Below are 17,186 nucleotides of genomic sequence, written 5' to 3'. Positions count from 1 at the left end.
GGTCTTTAATTTTTTCCCAAAACCTACGTGTTCTGTCTTTGTATATATAGCAATGAGGGCCTGAGGGGTGCAATATCAGTTGGTCATCATTTCATATCATAATAATAATCATAAACATCTTTGTAGCTTCTACTGTTCAAAAAGGTTATAACTTGTGATCAAACAGTGAAAAAACAAGAAAATTTTGTCAAAGCTCTGATCTTCCATTATTTGCAGGTTGGTGTTTCATAGTGGTTGCTGTTCACCTTTTATTTCTCTGCATTTTCTTGGGTTTTTGTTGGTGAATCAATTCATTGACTTACACGAAAAATCTTTGATTTCTTTGTTCTTTATGGGTTTATTTTTCTGCATTTTGGTGGGGTTTTAATGGTGAATTGGTTCAATAGTTTATTAAAAAAAAATATTGGATTTCTTTGTTCTTTTTGGGTTTATTTTTCTGTGATTTCTTGCTGTATTTTTCTGCATTTTGGTGGGGTTTTAATGGTGAATTGATTCAATAGCTTATAAGAAAAATTTGTGGGCTATTTCTTATTTCATTGTGAGTTGAACTTAAGATTATGAGATGGTGGATTAATGGTATTTTGTAGGAATTAGAGTTAAATTAGGGGCAATAATCTTGGATTAGTTCTGGGAAATCTTGTATTAACATGGAGCTTTAAATCTGCAGGTTAAAACTTAAAAGGCCTTGAATTCATTGAGGTATTGTTGAGAGAAAAGAATCTTGATCTTCTTATATAGTGGTGAGAATTGAGTTGAGAGATGACTGTAAAAGCTAGCAGCTATGAAGGGATAGATTCTAGGGCTGTTGTTGAGTCGAATGGGCCGGAGAAGATGGCAAGGAAGAATTCGATTAGTGTAAGGCATTGTGAACCTATCCAGGTGATGCTCCTAAGAAACCTTACTTTCAAGGATCTCGTTCAGGACTTCAAAAGATCGGGGGGAGAATCGGATAATGCAACGAGTGCTAAAACGCCTACCTCGCCTGCAATTATGTTCTCGTCCCCTCGCCCTGTCAGCGAGCTCGATGCTGCTGCAGTGAAGCTGCAGAAAGTGTACAAGAGTTACAGGATCAGGAGGAACCTTGCAGATTGTGCAGTCGTGGCCGAGGAGCTATGGTATGTGTGTTGTGACACAATTTCAACGTCGAGCCATAAAACTTGTTTGTGTATGCAAATCTTGAGCTAACTAAGATGTTTGGTCTGATTGATTTAGGTGGAAAGCGTTGGATTTTGCAGCACTTGAGCGGAGTTCTGTTTCCTTCTTCGATGTTAAAAAACCCGAGACTGCTGTTTCTCGTTGGGCCAGGGCTCGTACACGAGTGGCTAAAGTTGGAAAGGGATTGTCCAAGGATGAGAAAGCACAAAAATTGGCCTTACAGCATTGGCTCGAAGCTGTAAGTCTTTTGATCAATCCCCTCTATTTGATCAGTGTTCTTATTTAATAGAGATGCTTTTATCGACTTTAAACAGAAGCTCAATCAGCACTCAATATATTCCGCTAACATGAATGCGTTTTTGTTTTGTGTGCTCAGATTGATCCACAACATAGATACGGGCACAATTTGCATATCTACTACGACGTGTGGTTTAAAAGTGAAAGCTCACAACCTTTCTTCTACTGGTAAGATTTACTCTTTGATCTTTCTAGATTGCGGAACTAAATGAAAATTTTGTCTTAATTCCGAGATTTCTTGAAAAATAGACGAGTTGAGGATTTTAGTGCATAGCTAGTAACTTAAATCGAGCTAGATTCGTTTTCTCTACTCTCCTATAACTTGACCAAACATACTATTGAGCTCGTCATCTGATATTATTAAATCTGCTCTATGAAGGTTGGATGTAGGAGTTGGGAAAGAAATTAATCTCGAGAAGTGCCCGAGGAGCAAGTTGCAGCGTCAACGCATTCAATATCTTGGGCCGGTAAGTCTACAATGATCATCAGACTGTGATATGAAACTGCTTTTAAGTTTTAAGCCCAGAAGTTATTTCAAAACAAAACTTTCTTTGTTTTCATTTCAATTGTTCTATCGACTTCTTGATCGATACGAGGGTATGATATTGCGTTGGCTGATCTTTGCTCTCGTTGTTTTATGTTCCAGAAAGAGCGAGAATCGTATGAAGTGATTATTGAAAACGGGAAGCTTGTGTATAAACAAAGCGGTTGCTTTGTGGAGACGGTAGAGGGTTCGAAGTGGATTTTTGTCCTCAGCACATCGAGAATGCTGTACATAGGACAGAAGAAGAAAGGCGAATTCCAGCATTCGAGTTTTCTAGCTGGTGCAGCCATCACGGCGGCTGGAAGACTGGTTGCTCATGGCGGTGTTCTCGAGGTAAAACATATACTCATCACTGATGAATACAATAACGAATTGTACGATATTGTCAGCTTAACTGCAGACTTGCAAAGATCATTACTCATCAGTCGAGTTTCTTTTCGATGTTTCTTGCAGGCTATTTGGCCTTACAGCGGTCACTATCATCCAACCGAAGAGAACTTCCAAGAATTCATTAGCTTCCTCGAGGAACACAATATAGATCTTTCAAATGTTAAGGTAAAACATTAAACTTTGTATTTATAAGGTCATGAGTTAAACTGGCTAATTGATTGGATTCAGTCCTTTAGTCTGGTTTGGCCTATCAGCCTATGTGCATTACAGTCCAGTTGAATAACGCTCTTTTTTGTTATCCTTTATCAGAGATGCGCGGTTGATGATGACTCGTATTCATTCACGAAGGCTGACGAGGGCTCGAGTGGAAAGAAAACCGAGGATCTGTCTACCACTGAATCATCCAAAGAGGAAAGCACCTCGAGCGCAGATGATTCAGTTGCAGATAACAAAAGTGGAAGAAAGGCTAATAAGAAGCCACCAGCATTTAGCTTGGCTAAACATATGTCTTACAAGTGGTGTACCGGGGTAGGGCCGCGCATTGGCTGTGTCCGGGACTACCCAACAGAAGTACAATTCCGGGCACTCGAGCAAGTCAACCTGTCGCCTCGGGTGGCTAATGGCGGGTTCATCAACTATGGTCCAATCCCGTCACCACGCCCGAGCCCCAAGGTGCGTTTATCCCCTCGCCTCGCATACATGGGGCTGCCTAGTCCTAGGACGCCAAGGACTGCCGTCGTTTAACCAGAATGGATCCACGGCTCGCTAGCACCTCTGGTGCTCCTAATCTGACCTTCAACAAACAGAGAAGATCACACAGAGCAACAAACTAACACAAATCTTCATCATTACATTCATTCATTCAAGTTTTGTCTATTATACATGTGCCATTCTCTCTTGGCTCCTTTTTCTTTGGAGCTTAGAATTTTGATTGATTCTTTGATTTCAATTTTTCCCCCTTTTGAACAAAGTCTAGTTGGTAGGTCTCTAATAAGTAGCAAATTTGTAATTAGTTCTTACTGTTACAAAAGGTGACTTGTTGAGCCTTGTATATGTGCATCCCCTTGGTAACAATTGTAATGAAATAATTTTGTTTTGTTTCTTTTGCATATATATAGCTATCTGAAATTTGTTGTTCAAAACTTACAAAGATTCGAGGTATATATTTAAGTAAAAAAAAAAATTCAAGATGTTAAGATAAATTTATTTATTGATAATGTATATACAAATAACTTAAGAAGGGTTGGATACTGAGAGGTTTTATTAAATTTTGTCCAGGCCAGTCAATCTATTTAGCATACTACATGCAGAAGATCACCAAGCCCTTCTAGGAATCTTTCTTAGAATTTGGAAAGGAAAAAAGGACCCTCTCCACGGAGCCCATAATGCCCTTTATAGGACATTCCAAGAGACACATGTCGACCTTCTTATATTAATCGACATGTGACGACCAGGTAACAGGTGAGGTGACTGACTGACTGGTCATGTCATATGTTCGAGTTTCACTAATCAATGCTAATTGAACAAGACAAATGAACGCACGCGTAGGTGATTGTACTGTCAAAGATGCCCATCCTTAACCTAGGTCCGACATAGCTACTATACAAGGTTAAATCAAGTCGAGCATAACACATATTGTCAGTGATCCCAGCTCGGTTTGGGTCTGACGTAATTCCCCAGCACTTAAAGCAAATGTTTTTTTCTCTCTTAATATGAAAAACAAAATCACTGCAAAAAAAATTGATAAGAAAGTCAATTACCAATAAGAGTCAATAATTTCACTCGATTAACAATTGCAAGATGTAAGATTTGATTCTCAAACACTAATTTACAACGATTTTGATGAATTTGTAAATTGATTAAATACATTTTACTATTTACTTAATCCTCTAAATCCCAACACAAAGGGAATGGAAATGCAGGTTGAATACACATGCAGGGCAAGTACACAGCAGGCTTTGCAGATGCAGATTGAATGATCAAATCAAGTCACAGTCATGGTGCAGAGAGCCAGCCCAAAGAGGACCTAGAAAAAATGAGGGACAGAAAGTAAGGCAGTCTTCATGTCTGACTACATAATAGGGAATAGGAAAATGCACCATAGCCTATGAAACAGTGACCTATTTGCTATTTGTGTGTATACACAGATTTAGGCTACAGGCACACTGTCTAGATTCTCATCTCCTTCTGCACTCTGCCTTTACTCATTAAACGGCTAACACTTCATTTGTCTCCACCCCATATATTCCACTCCTCTAGATTGCTCCAACAACAATCAGTAAAGACTTAATTCGATACATATTAGAAACGTATCAAATTGATCATGTTGTGACACTACATTTTACACATGCATAACCCCGTTGAAGAATTTGTGAGCTATTAAATATGATACGATTTTAAATTTATTCCATGAGATTGTGGAATGATACTTAAGTTAGAGCCAAATCTTCACTGTACTATTGTTTAGTTCTCTCGTTGAGAGGACAATGTGTGGCGAAAAATGACTACCTAAAAGATGTATGCTCGGCTTGATAAGGTTTAGAGAGAACCAATAAGAGTCTGAAGTGAAAGTTATCTAGAGTGGAGTAGGGATGACCACGGTTTGATTCGAACTATCCGGTTCAAACAAAATCGTGCACGATAGAAACTAAACCGAATGTAAAGGTTTCAGTTTAGATTTAATAAAATTAGGAACAGGAATCACCAACTTCGGTTTCAAACCGAAAATGATGATGATGATACTACCAAAGGAGAAACAATGACTCTTAAAAAAATATATCATAAAAAAATTAAGTAAGAGAACTACGTGGACTTTAATTATTATAAAAATTTTGATAAAATATGTCCTAGACAACATAATCTTGGTAAAATTAAGTGCAAACTCAAAATTATTTTAATTTCTTTTAGTTTAACTTTAAAAGTTTAAATATTTGATATAACCATGGTTTAAAATTTGCAGAATGAAAAAATGTCAAAAAACAAAATTAATTGTTGCATTTGGATTATTTTAAAAATTGAAAATAGAATTCACAAAAAGCAATGATAATAAAATCCAATTCAAGCTTTCCAGTTTGCCATTTTTCAAGACCGTGATCGCATATAGAGCTGAGTTGTCTACTTGTTTAATGCTAACCTAATGGAGGGAGCGACCTTGAAAAGGATTACATGATGCTTGGTATGGTTTAGAATAAAACCGGCTAGGAGAAAATGACTAGTTGCCTGGTGCTGATAAGAGTTTGAAGTGTTGGCGGCAGTTAGCGTTGGTTTTTCAACGAGTGAGCAATGATTCAATTGAGTGATACTTAAATTGAGATTAAATCTCCACTCATAAGTTAACTTTATAGTAGAGTATAAAAGTCACTTTTTACAATTTATTTCTTCCATTAATACTTCAGAATTAGCATAGATGATAGATGGAGTCTTTTTCTTCCATTAATACTTAGAAAAAGTTACGTAATCTAAACCAAATATAAGAATTTTATATTTCCAAACAAATATAATCTTGATTATCTTGTCTGAAGGAGCAAAGAATTTGACAACATACAAATTGAAACTGATTCTTTACAAGTAGTTCAAGGTCTTCGCACACCAAACGGGGATTCATCATTTCATTTGGTTCTTCGTGATATTAAAAACTTGTTAAGAGATTTCTCTCTCAAATTGTAGTTTCTTTTACTAATTCCCAAACCAGACAATTCATACCGTTGCTAGGCCGTCCGTTTCTATGTCTGATTGTTTGGAGTGATTTTCAAATCCTCCCGACTTTATCTATAATATTTTATCTTTGGATTTTTTTAATGGAACTGTTTTTTTATTAAAAAAAATGAAAAATGCTCTTATGTGAAAATGGATTTGATTGAATGAAAAGGGTACAGGCATGTAGAGTTATAGAGCACAGCTAGCATAGTAGAATACAAAAATAGTAGGATGGAGCTGTAGAATTATGTCAGCAAAACTGCAAAAAGCATCAATCAGGAATGCCTAAAAACAGGAAAACAAATGACTGGTTTAATGGTACGAGATTTGCTTTGATTGTGCATTTATTATGTAATTATTATTGAATTATAAAAAACTTTTGAAATATGATCAATGGCTCTCTTTGCATGATCAAGTCCACTCCACTGAGCAAAGATTAATGGTCTGCAATTGTATGATGCACATGATACAAAGAAATGATTGAACTCTATGATATATATATGGCATAATCAGATGATTTTAAAATTAAGGAGTTTCTTGATTTGGCAGTTAATCAATAAAAATGCATAGTTAGTATAAGATAATATTGCAAGATTTTATAAAATCAAGTTGTGAATTTTAGTAGATAGTATATATATTGTTTTAATGTTTTAATAATAATATTTTTTGGAGAATATTCTTGTTCCATCCATAGACTGGGCCTGGGTGTTGAATAAGTGGTCAAACTGAATCAATTTCCACAACAGATCATGTTCCATTTAGCTGGTAGTTTAGCAGTGTCCCAGAAAACTAAAAAGATGACAACTAATCCATCTTGAGAATGCTTCATGTGGACTTAGTGAAAAAAATGATTAAATGAATCCAACTTGTTCCAACTGTCATCTCTTCTCACACCAAAACCCCCCTATGCCTACTGGTCCAACATCTTACCCAACAACCACATATCCTAGTTTTTAATATAACCCATTAAAGAAACCGAGAGCGAGAGATCAAGAACAAAGACAGAAAAACGAAGAAGAACAAGTTTGGCAATTTACTACTTGAGTCCATGGAAACAGTGTGAATGATCTCTTTTGTTAATTGTGATGATACTGGACATATTTGGTAAACTGCAGATCCGTCAAAATTTTGACTGATCAGTTATTAATAGTCAAAACGCCATTATATTAATGTTGTCTGGTAAGCCAGCCTTTTGGAGCAGCGTTTTGCTCCAAACCGCTGGAATCCCAAACGCTGCAACTGTTTTATACAAATTTATGCTTCTTTTGATGGTAATAAATGTGTGCAGGTACAGAGGGTACAAATACTTGTTATTGTGCAGGAGTAATATTATCTCTCACATACATTTAAGATCAGTTTTGAGCTTTCAAGTGACCCATCAGGAGTAGTCTCAAGTCCACTCTTTGACAAAAGGGCAGAAAACAGAATCCTCAGAACTCAAACATAGAAACACAAGTCCAAGAATGTCTGCACTGCATGAATATGGATTCTATTGATTAGTCAATGGTGGCTTTCTTGTTCCACTGTACTTCCTTCAATTCTCACACTCTCCAATTTCTCTCTCTCCCCCCTGTATATAATACACAAGCCCAACAATCATTTCTTGCCACTTGAAAAGCTTTCTGTAGTATAAAATGAAGATCAGAAGATATTGCTGCTTTTTAGCAGCTACACTGCATGTTCTAAGTTTGGTTTGTGCAGCAAAGAGGCCCTTCTTGGCACCTCACAAAAGTAAGCCTTTCAATTCCTCCCCCAAACCAAAATTTCATTCATTTATCTATCTATCATAAATTTGATTTTTCTTGTTTTACTTACAGCTCAGATTTTGGATTCTCCTCGAGCTGTTTTCGACCCCATCCAGGTGCATACAAATGTCATGTTGTACGGATCAAATTTAGTTCGAGTTTCATTAACGCTATGACACGTACTATTCAACCCGGGGGTCGGGCCGCATTTTGAACTAACAATTAATTTGTGTGGTTTTAGGGAGGGGAAATGATGGAAGGGGGGCTGAGCAAACTTGGGTCAAGGCCACCAAACTGTGAGCACAGATGTGGGAGGTGTAAGCCATGCGTGGCCATTCAAGTACCAACTACTAGTAGCAGAGGGCATATGGGAGTGCAGTATGCAAATTATGAGCCAGAAGGGTGGAAATGCAAGTGTGGGACTGCTGTGTTTGAGCCATAGGTTAAATTAAAATCCTAGCTCTGATATGATCTGATTTTCCTTTTGATTATTTGTGTACTTCACCAATGGCAGCCTAGCTAGCTAGGACCCTCCCCTCTTTACTTCATCCTGTCAACTTTTTGTTTTTTCTCTTGTAATTATTGCATCTATGTGTATGTCCACTGTCCTCTTGCTTTCATCAATTCAAATAACAATTCCAATCCCTATAAAACTCAATCTTATTGGCATTTCAAGTATCAAATTTTCAACAAAAGCAATTGCTTTAAATTAAACCATTTAAGAATGAGATGGATCAAAAGTTTGATCTGATCTCGTGTGTAATAACGTTTTTGTAAGAACTATTTTTCAATAGAGCTCGACCCCATACTTGAGTGATTAGTCTTATCCACGTAATGTAAAATTAGTAAACTGTGAAAATTTTACAAACTTCACCTTGCCAAATATAACTTTTGTGTATGTCCCATATGTTACTGGGAGATGACAAGTATTGGAACATTGCAAGTGACACGAAGCGGAATGTAACAACACTGTCTCCGTGACTGAACCCAAATTGGATTTGCTATGTGTGATTGGGGGTGTCTATGAATGTGATATTTGTAACTCTAACCTGAATGTTTTGCCCCCGTGGACATATGCTCTCAATTGATCCACCAAGCTTTAAACATTTTGAACTAATTAAATGCAAACTTTTGAGTACGGGAAGTGAGAGAAATTAAAAATAAAGGGTATTGATATAAACCCAAACCGTAATTACACCACAAAAATTAGTTCATTAGTGTTTGATTGACCCAAACCTTATATATTTGTTTATACTTTCATCAATAGCCATGTGGGACACAACGTTATGTTCAAACGAGTAATTATTCAATTTATACAAGTATTTGTCATTGTGCTTAACTGCTTAATATATGTGGTTGTGATATTAATTCATTTCCAAAACTTCATATTCAAGAATGTGATATTTAAAGTAGCAAATATATACTGCATGCGACATAAGTCCTTGAAGCGTGAAAAATAGAAATCATGAATGCATGAGAGAATTGGGAGCAAAGAGGACAATGGACCAATGATGTCAACATATTATTCATTAGTTCATAAATAATAGGAAAAATAGTCAAATAAGTCATCAAACTTTATCTAAAAAGTTAATTAGCCTCCTAAATTTTTTAAATGTACAATTACATCCATCAATAATTTATTTTGATACAATGAAGCCCAAAAATTTGTCATTAGAATATCGACAATCAACCGACGAGATTCCGACAACAATGTGACCAGCAAACGATCGTCGGTCATGGAGAAAGAGACTAAGGTCGCATTCTCCAGTAGAAGGCGCCCCGAGTGGTCACCTTCTGCTGGAGAATACGACTTCGGTTTCCTTCTTCATGACCGGTGACCGTTCACATGCCGTCGGTCACTTTATTGCCTGAAATTTTGTTGGAATCTCATCGATGGATGGTTGAAACCCTAATGACTTGTGATAGCAGGTCATTAACCAGTTTTTGAGTTTCATTGCATCAAAATAATGTTAATGGTGTAATTGTACCTTTAAAATGTTTAAGAAGCTAATTGACTTTTCAACTAAAGTTTGAAGGTATATTTTACCATTTTCCCTAAATAATATTATCAATATTTATGATGATGTTAAATTGTACATGATACACTTACAAAGGTATGTCAAGTTGTAATAGGTATTCTCAATGTTGAAAATTTTAACTTAAAATAACATTTAAAGTGGTCATTTTGTGGTATAATTTTCAATGGAGTCCGCTTTCGCTTTTGGTTAGGTTAATTTTGTCGAGTTCTGCTAGGTGAGATGTTTCATTCAATATATTATACGCATAAAATGGATCGAAAAATAAAAATAAAAAATATAGTAGGTTAGCCCCACTTTGTATTAAAAGATCGAAATATCCTTGTATTTAAGGACATTACAATAATATTAGGACAAAAAAAATGTTATGTAAAAGAAGTACTAAAAAGTGTTCTATCACTTATAAATAATCTAGGACAAAAATGTAATGAAATTTTTACCAAAATATATTTATGTAAAATATACTAGCACTCCTAAAAAAAAGGAGCAAATTACCAAAATGGTCCCTCGACTATGTCGATTTCTCCAATTTGGTCCTACTCATTTTGACTTGGCTAATTCCATCCTTCGACTATCAAAATTTTAACCGTTTTAGTCCTCCGGTCACTTAGACGGCTTATTTTGAGGGATATTATTGGAACTTCACTTAGCACCGACTGGCTTTCCTCCGATAATGCTTGGATTTTGGTTGTTTTCCGATTTTTATGGTTTATTTAATTAGTGAGTTTTTGTTGCTTTGGATCAATATGATTTACGAGACTACAAGTTTGTCTCTTTTGGCCTTCTCAAATAATAAACAAAGATGGCGCTTTCCATGCTTCTCGACGGTGACGACACGGCGGATGGATGCAATTCCATGTCTCCGCTAAATATAATCTGCATCCTATATTAATAGCTTGGGACACAGATAGTTAGGGTTTTTCATACCCTCAAATTTCTTTGCAGCAAAAAATTGAGTCGATTCACGGCAACCCTTTCTTTGTTCTTGCTCTCTACTTCTTTCATTCTCTCAAATTTCTTCCATTCTCCATCAAATCTATCTCCCTTCGCCATCTTCTCTCTTTGGTGACCGGAGGACTAAAACGGTTAAAATTTTGATAGTTGAAGGATGGAATTAGCCAAGTCAAAATAAGTAGGACCAAATTGGTGAAATCGATATAGTCGAGGGACCATTTTGGTAATTTACTCTAAAAAAAAAAACGGTAGGATACAACGTTAGTATCACTTTCAAGCTTCGTTGGACGACCGAAATGTGACGAAGAGTGCCGTTAAATATAGAGAGTGGAAAAAAAAGGAAAGCATATATCCCATATATGTATAAATATAGAGAGAGAAACCACATGAAAACTCTCTTTCTCTCCCCTCTTCTCTCCTGCTTCAACCTAACCCTAGTTTGGTTAGGATAAAACCAGAAGAATCAACAAACCAACAAGCAATAAACCCTAGATCTCTGGCTACAAACAACAAGCTTACTTGCTTGTGTTCTGTATTCCCGCCGTGTTTTCTGCTTTCTCCTTCTGTTGATGGAGCCCCGTGTTGGTAACAAGTACCGACTTGGACGAAAAATCGGCAGCGGATCCTTCGGAGAGATCTATCTCGGTTTGTTTTGCTTTGAATACTTCTATTTTCTATTTTTTTCTAGGGTTTTGCTGTATACTGTATTTTTGGCTGAGCTGGTAATCGAGTTCGTATTTTGGGTGACTGTTGCAGGTACTAATATACAGACTAATGAGGAAGTGGCAATTAAGCTCGTGAGTAGTTCTTTGAATAGAAATTTAGTTAATTTTTGATATATGGTGCATCAAATGAATTGCTTTTGGTTGGTGTGCTTCGTTTGTGAAGGGGTTGACTTTAAAGTCATCTGCATCAGAGCTGTGTTGAATATGGAAACTGTGTTGTATGTAGATAGTTTACATCTGAATTATGGGTCTTTGATACTTGAACAGCAGAAATGGAAGTAGAATCCATTGTAGCTTTATTATTCCATCAAAGTTATGTTATGCATTTTAAACCGTCTTCTAGGTTTTGAGGAAGTAGAATGAGTTAATTAGATGAAGTGTAACCTTGTGCATAATTACACTCACTAACAGTAAATTGAGATGTGGAGCTGAGGCTCAATGTCATGTTAAAATGGCAATTTGTTACTGATATTAGTTCAAAAGGCTTGAATTCCCACCACTAAACTTTGGGTTACCACATTTGAGAAGCTTTTGCTGTTAAGGGCCTTAATGGAAAAGGAAAAGTTTGATTCTTTGTCAGGTGCATGTATGACATGAATGTCATGCAAATCTTTTGGCTTATTTTTGTTTCTCTAACATATCTTTACCCAAATGCAGAATTTTTGTCATAATTACCTAATTAGGACCCATTATGTGCAACTCTTAGTATTATGTAAATAACATTCTCTTCTGAATGGTCACATTTGGAAAACAGAAGACTTTGTCAAAAGCACTATTTACACTATTTGGTTATTTTTTGAAATCTTGGTCAAAAGCACTGTTTACACTATACAACTGTGTGTGTGGACATGTCTAGGAATGTAGATGTGTTCTTCATTGCTTGACCTGTACTTTTTTCTTCATGCTTCACTACTGTTTGAGCCTTTAGTGACCACAAAGTGCAAAACTGATTATTATTTTTTGGTTGCAGGAAAATGTCAAGACAAAACATCCTCAGTTACTGTATGAGTCGAAGTTATACAGAATTTTACAAGGAGGAAGTAATGGAATTTGTTGTTTGTTTTCTATCAACATCTGTGGTATTTGATGATTGATATAATTGGGGTTCTAATTGTGATTATTCTATGTTGTAGCTGGAATACCCAATGTGAGATGGTTTGGGGTGGAAGGGGATTACAATGTTCTGGTCATGGACTTGCTTGGACCTAGTCTCGAAGATCTATTTAACTTTTGTAGTAGGAAGCTTTCTTTGAAGACAGTTCTGATGCTTGCAGATCAAATGGTGAAATTTTAATCCATTATGTATTTTGGACAGTTCTATATCCTTAATAACTTGTTGACATTTTATTCTGATGTTTCTACAGATCAATCGTGTTGAATTTGTACACTCTAAGTCATTTTTGCATCGAGATATCAAGCCTGACAATTTTCTTATGGGCTTGGGAAGACGTGCAAATCAGGTCTGACTATTCTTTGTACCTTTTGTATCAAGGATTTCCTCTGGATCCACATGTTTATAGATATTTATATGGCCTATTATTCTACAATGCAGGTCTACATAATTGACTTTGGTCTGGCTAAGAAGTACCGAGACACTTCAACTCACCAACACATTCCTTACAGGTATATTGATAATTAGCTGCTTTTTCTAGGTTCATGTAAATGCAGTTGCATTAAAAATTAATTGTTACTGTCAATTAACTGGTTGTGTTTCTTTTCATGTTAGTTGTATACTTCACATAGATTTTTATTACATCCAAGGTCCCTTTTCTTGCACAATGGATAATTACCAGTTTGTCCCTTCCATAGAAGACAGGCTACCATATTGTGTTATCCAATGCCTTCTGTACAAACATATATTGCTACAATTTGTGATTCTTTTTTTAAAAAAATGGGTTGGGTGATGTCACTTATATTTTTTCTTGATTTTAGGTGTGAAAGGGGCAGTTTACTTTTTTTTAATTCCCCTATTATAGCATTGGAGAAGTGCCTAGCTTGTTCACTAAATTGCAAGATATCACCTTCCTTTTAAGCTCCACTATATTAAAGTAGATGGATCTTGATGCAGATTATGTTCTAATTTGTCACATATTCAATTCTATTCTTTTACATGTGCAGCCCTCTCCTAGTACAGATTTCAGTTGCCTCTTGTAGATTTAACCTTTAAAATGTGCATATAATTTGAAGATATAACTAAATATACCCAATGTGCTATGAGTGCTATCCTTTCAAGCCATTTTTGGTTGGTTTTAACCAAACTTCATGTGTGCTTATATTTTGACATATCCACTATCCAATCAATTGGTAATTGGTTATGGACATGGCATCATTAATTAATTTCCTTTCTTCACATGGACTTGTTATTTATTTGTACTTCTTAATTATCCAATTCATCTGTCCCACAATGTACTGACGCAGGCATGCACTATGCTTTTTATGCTTCATTATGTTGCATGTAGAATTGTAGATTGTTTTGTGTTGTAATCTCATAAGTGGTCTTATCTTGGATGTTGCAGGGAGAACAAAAATTTGACTGGAACAGCAAGATATGCAAGCATGAACACTCACCTTGGCATTGGTAAGTATTCTGCTTGTGTGGAACATGTAGGCATGTAGATATCATTCTCTTCTTATTTTCTCTCATCACTAAACTGTACTTTATATGCATTGTAGAACAAAGCAGGAGGGATGATTTGGAATCTCTTGGATATGTACTAATGTACTTCCTAAGAGGAAGGTGATGGTTGCTTTCACACTATTTTTTTCTGGCTCCTGGTGCTTTGCTTATCATCTGTTTTGACATCTATTTATTACAGTCTTCCTTGGCAGGGACTTAAAGCAGGAACCAAGAAACAGAAATATGAGAAAATTAGTGAAAAGAAGGTGTCAACATCTATTGAGGTAATCTATTTGCAAACTTGATTATTAGTTGTCCCTTGACAATGTTTTGTGAAAAACATGACTCTGTTGTCCTTTTTCTAGGCCTTATGTCGAGGTTATCCCACAGAATTTGCTTCATATTTCCATTACTGCCGTTCACTCCGCTTTGAAGACAAACCGGATTATGCTTATCTGAAGAGAATATTTCGTGACCTCTTCATCCGTGAAGGTTAATAAGAATGTTAAAGAATAGTGTATATAAGCTTCCCAAAACAGTAATTTGTAAGAGAAAAGGCAAGTTTATGGAAGCGGCATCTTACTGTGTTGTTTTTTCTTAACAGGCTTTCAGTTTGACTATGTTTTTGATTGGACTATTTTGAAGTATCAGCAGTCACAAATTTCAGCTACTCCTTCACGTCCTCTTGTAAGTGGCATACTTGTGTCAGTTGTGTATTTTAAATTTACTGGACTCATTTTCCACGGTTATTGACCATTTCTTATGTTAGGGTGCTGGTGCTGGAACCAGCTCAGGGATTCCCCCTGCAATTGTCAATGTGGAACGACAGTCTGGTAATTTATGCCATATGCCTTCTCTATGTTTACCTTTATATATGAAAATCATAATCAATCCTGTCTCTACTGATTTTTAATAGTGAAATACTTTGTCTACATTGTTGATATATATCTGCTTAAATTTCAAATTCAAATGATTTATGTTATTATTCTTGCAGGTGAAGAAGAAGGGAGGCAAGCTGCTCGAAGGAGAGGTTCTGGACCACTTCTGCAAGCTCCTGGCTTATCTAAGCAGAAGAGCCCTATCGGTAATGAATCAACAAGCAAAGATGCTATGGTAAGTTATCCAAATTACTTTTGTTCGACTAAAGGCCGATTGATAGGAAAGATGATGTGTTTTCCGAGGGCAAGGAACTTTCTAGGGTTGAAAATGAAGCCTTATCTTGCTATTGCCTTTGTCTCTGATGCAAGTAAATGTTAAAAACCTAGTTCAATGAACCTTGCAGTTGTCGACCCCCACCGCTATGGGAAGAACAAGTGGATCGTTGAGGCGAGGTGCTGTCTCGGGCAATCGTGAATCACTGACTGTGGGAAATGACTCTGACCCTATGCATTCTCGCACTCCTGAGGCGAGTGTAGGGACTGGACCGAAAATCTCCAGTGGACAAAGAAGTTATCCCCTAGGTGGCTCATCTGACCCCTCCAAGCAGGCTTCATCCGGTAGGAACATTTCTAGCACAAAGAACTATGAATCTACACTGAAAGGAATAGAAACTCTGCGCATCGATGACGAGGAGAAGGCCCCCTATTGAATGCTGGCCACATTCACATTCTTGTAAATTGTGTGACGGACATTGGGTAGAATTGAAGCCCCCCCGAAAGTTGATTTTCTTTGAAGTTAAGTAACAATGGGTCGTTATTTGTGCTATGGGAAAGATATAAAACCAATAAACAGATCCAGATTGTGGTAACGCAGGAAGGAAAATCTGCCTGCCGGTTCAGGCTGCTTGTTGTGGTATGTTTTATTTATACTTCGCATACCCTTTGATGATTCCATTTAATTGGTCATCACTGTAAATTTGCCTTTGTAATGCTATTCCCCCCAACAGTATTCTTTTTCCTCCTAAAACACCTAAATTTCGAGTTGAATGTCAAATAGGATATGCTTTAGTAGTGCTATTTGGTGGTCTATTGGTTGAAAACCGAAACCTTCAACATTGTGTCCTAGACTTGTGTACAAGGTTGTTGCCAGTATTTTCTGTGGATCTGTGTTGTAGAGTATAATGCATTCCTATTTGCTATCTATCTCTTGTGTTTTTTTCCTCTCATATCGTCAAATTGGTAGAGTTGTATATAATTCATATCATATTGAATGCTACAGCATCACCAACCCAAAAGACTAAAAATAGGCTGTGTCAAACTGTTTCATGTGAGACATGTTATATTTTTCAATGAAATTGTAATAATTTTTTATGAGTTCATAAAAATGTATTATACGTCTCGATTTTACAAAGTTTTACGAGCTACTTCAAGCCTTGATCCAATGAAATCTTTTCTTTCATCGAGCCTTCTCTAGCTCTGCCTTTCATCACGTAAGCTTTATTAAGCTAATGATAGGAAAAGTCGCTAATTTTGGTATTTTAGAGCTAGTAAAAGATTTTAAGTTTTGTATCAGCATCCTGAACTTCACATCTTGAAGCCAATATTCGGTTTGGTATAAGGATTTCTATTGACTTGGATCATAAATAATTAAATATATTCCATTTTCATATGTAAATTTGTTGCCTTTATGGGTGTTTGGACAATTCCTCTCCAATTAAGTGAAAAATTTCAGAATTTAGTTAAATTACAAATCTCACCTCCCCAATTCCAATATGTTAGAAAGTTTAGTATGAACCAAATTGTCCTCCTTAATAATTTCTACATCTTTCTTACCAACGAAATTTGAATTACAATTTTTAAATTTGAGAAATTGCAAATCCCACTTCCCTATAAGAATTGCAATTTCATAATATGTTAGAAAAAAGTTTAGAGTGTGAACCAAATTATCCTCGTTAATAATCCTAATCTTTCCTATCAAACAATAAATTTGAATTCCTACTTTATTCCCACCTTATTCTTTTTCTATAAAATTACAATTTTTTCCTCTTCTAATACAATTCTTTTCTCTTCTAATTCTCTTATTGCAACCAAACAGCCTGTTATTGATGAAGATTCTGTATGATTTTCAGTAAATATGGTTTTAAGTATT

At 36.1% G+C, this 17,186-nt stretch overlaps 3 protein-coding genes across 3 annotated transcripts; all 3 read left to right on the top strand.

Moving 5' to 3' along the window:
- Window positions 1-69: 69 nt before the first annotated feature.
- LOC116012118 (IQ domain-containing protein IQM4-like) lies at window positions 70-3,499 on the top strand. Its single transcript, XM_031251588.1, has 8 exons — window positions 70-216; window positions 668-1,115; window positions 1,213-1,393; window positions 1,532-1,620; window positions 1,832-1,919; window positions 2,099-2,329; window positions 2,450-2,551; window positions 2,696-3,499. The coding sequence occupies exons 2-8, from the start codon at window positions 760-762 to the stop codon at window positions 3,128-3,130; spliced, it is 1,482 nt and encodes a 493-aa protein (XP_031107448.1). The 5' UTR covers window positions 70-216; window positions 668-759; the 3' UTR covers window positions 3,131-3,499.
- A 3,977-nt stretch (window positions 3,500-7,476) lies between these two features.
- On the top strand, window positions 7,477-8,455 carry LOC116012120 (EPIDERMAL PATTERNING FACTOR-like protein 3). The gene is made up of 3 exons (XM_031251589.1): window positions 7,477-7,813; window positions 7,900-7,943; window positions 8,069-8,455. Exons 1-3 carry the CDS (start codon window positions 7,717-7,719, stop codon window positions 8,267-8,269), a joined length of 342 nt encoding a protein of 113 aa, XP_031107449.1. The 5' UTR covers window positions 7,477-7,716; the 3' UTR covers window positions 8,270-8,455.
- A 2,727-nt stretch (window positions 8,456-11,182) lies between these two features.
- Window positions 11,183-16,240, top strand: LOC116013272 (casein kinase 1-like protein 1). Its single transcript, XM_031252939.1, has 14 exons — window positions 11,183-11,462; window positions 11,574-11,614; window positions 12,513-12,582; window positions 12,676-12,824; window positions 12,907-13,002; window positions 13,095-13,165; window positions 14,059-14,120; window positions 14,216-14,279; window positions 14,359-14,443; window positions 14,525-14,651; window positions 14,764-14,846; window positions 14,929-14,992; window positions 15,154-15,272; window positions 15,442-16,240. The coding sequence occupies exons 1-14, from the start codon at window positions 11,387-11,389 to the stop codon at window positions 15,745-15,747; spliced, it is 1,413 nt and encodes a 470-aa protein (XP_031108799.1). The 5' UTR covers window positions 11,183-11,386; the 3' UTR covers window positions 15,748-16,240.
- Window positions 16,241-17,186: the final 946 nt, after the last annotated feature.

Source organism: Ipomoea triloba, chromosome 3 (genome assembly GCF_003576645.1).
Source record: "Ipomoea triloba cultivar NCNSP0323 chromosome 3, ASM357664v1".
NCBI classification, from domain to species: Eukaryota; Viridiplantae; Streptophyta; class Magnoliopsida; order Solanales; family Convolvulaceae; genus Ipomoea; species Ipomoea triloba.
The sequence above is the reverse complement of the archived record's forward strand: the minus strand, read 5'-3'. Positions and strand labels throughout refer to the sequence as shown.

Excerpts from the sequence above, each read along its gene's own strand:
- LOC116013272 (XM_031252939.1), top strand. The coding sequence starts at position 11,387 with ATGGAGCCCCGTGTTGGTAACAAGTACCGACTTGGACGAAAAATCGGC. Across the intron at positions 12,825-12,906 it reads TGATGCTTGCAGATCAAATG|ATCAATCGTGTTGAATTTGT; the intron begins GTGAAATTTTAA and ends ATGTTTCTACAG. Across the intron at positions 14,652-14,763 it reads TGACCTCTTCATCCGTGAAG|GCTTTCAGTTTGACTATGTT; the intron begins GTTAATAAGAAT and ends TTTTCTTAACAG.
- LOC116012120 (XM_031251589.1), top strand. The coding sequence starts at position 7,717 with ATGAAGATCAGAAGATATTGCTGCTTTTTAGCAGCTACACTGCATGTT. Across the intron at positions 7,814-7,899 it reads CTTCTTGGCACCTCACAAAA|CTCAGATTTTGGATTCTCCT; the intron begins GTAAGCCTTTCA and ends TTTTACTTACAG. Across the intron at positions 7,944-8,068 it reads CTGTTTTCGACCCCATCCAG|GGAGGGGAAATGATGGAAGG; the intron begins GTGCATACAAAT and ends GTGTGGTTTTAG.
- LOC116012118 (XM_031251588.1), top strand. The coding sequence starts at position 760 with ATGACTGTAAAAGCTAGCAGCTATGAAGGGATAGATTCTAGGGCTGTT. Across the intron at positions 1,116-1,212 it reads GTCGTGGCCGAGGAGCTATG|GTGGAAAGCGTTGGATTTTG; the intron begins GTATGTGTGTTG and ends TGATTGATTTAG. Across the intron at positions 2,330-2,449 it reads CTCATGGCGGTGTTCTCGAG|GCTATTTGGCCTTACAGCGG; the intron begins GTAAAACATATA and ends TGTTTCTTGCAG.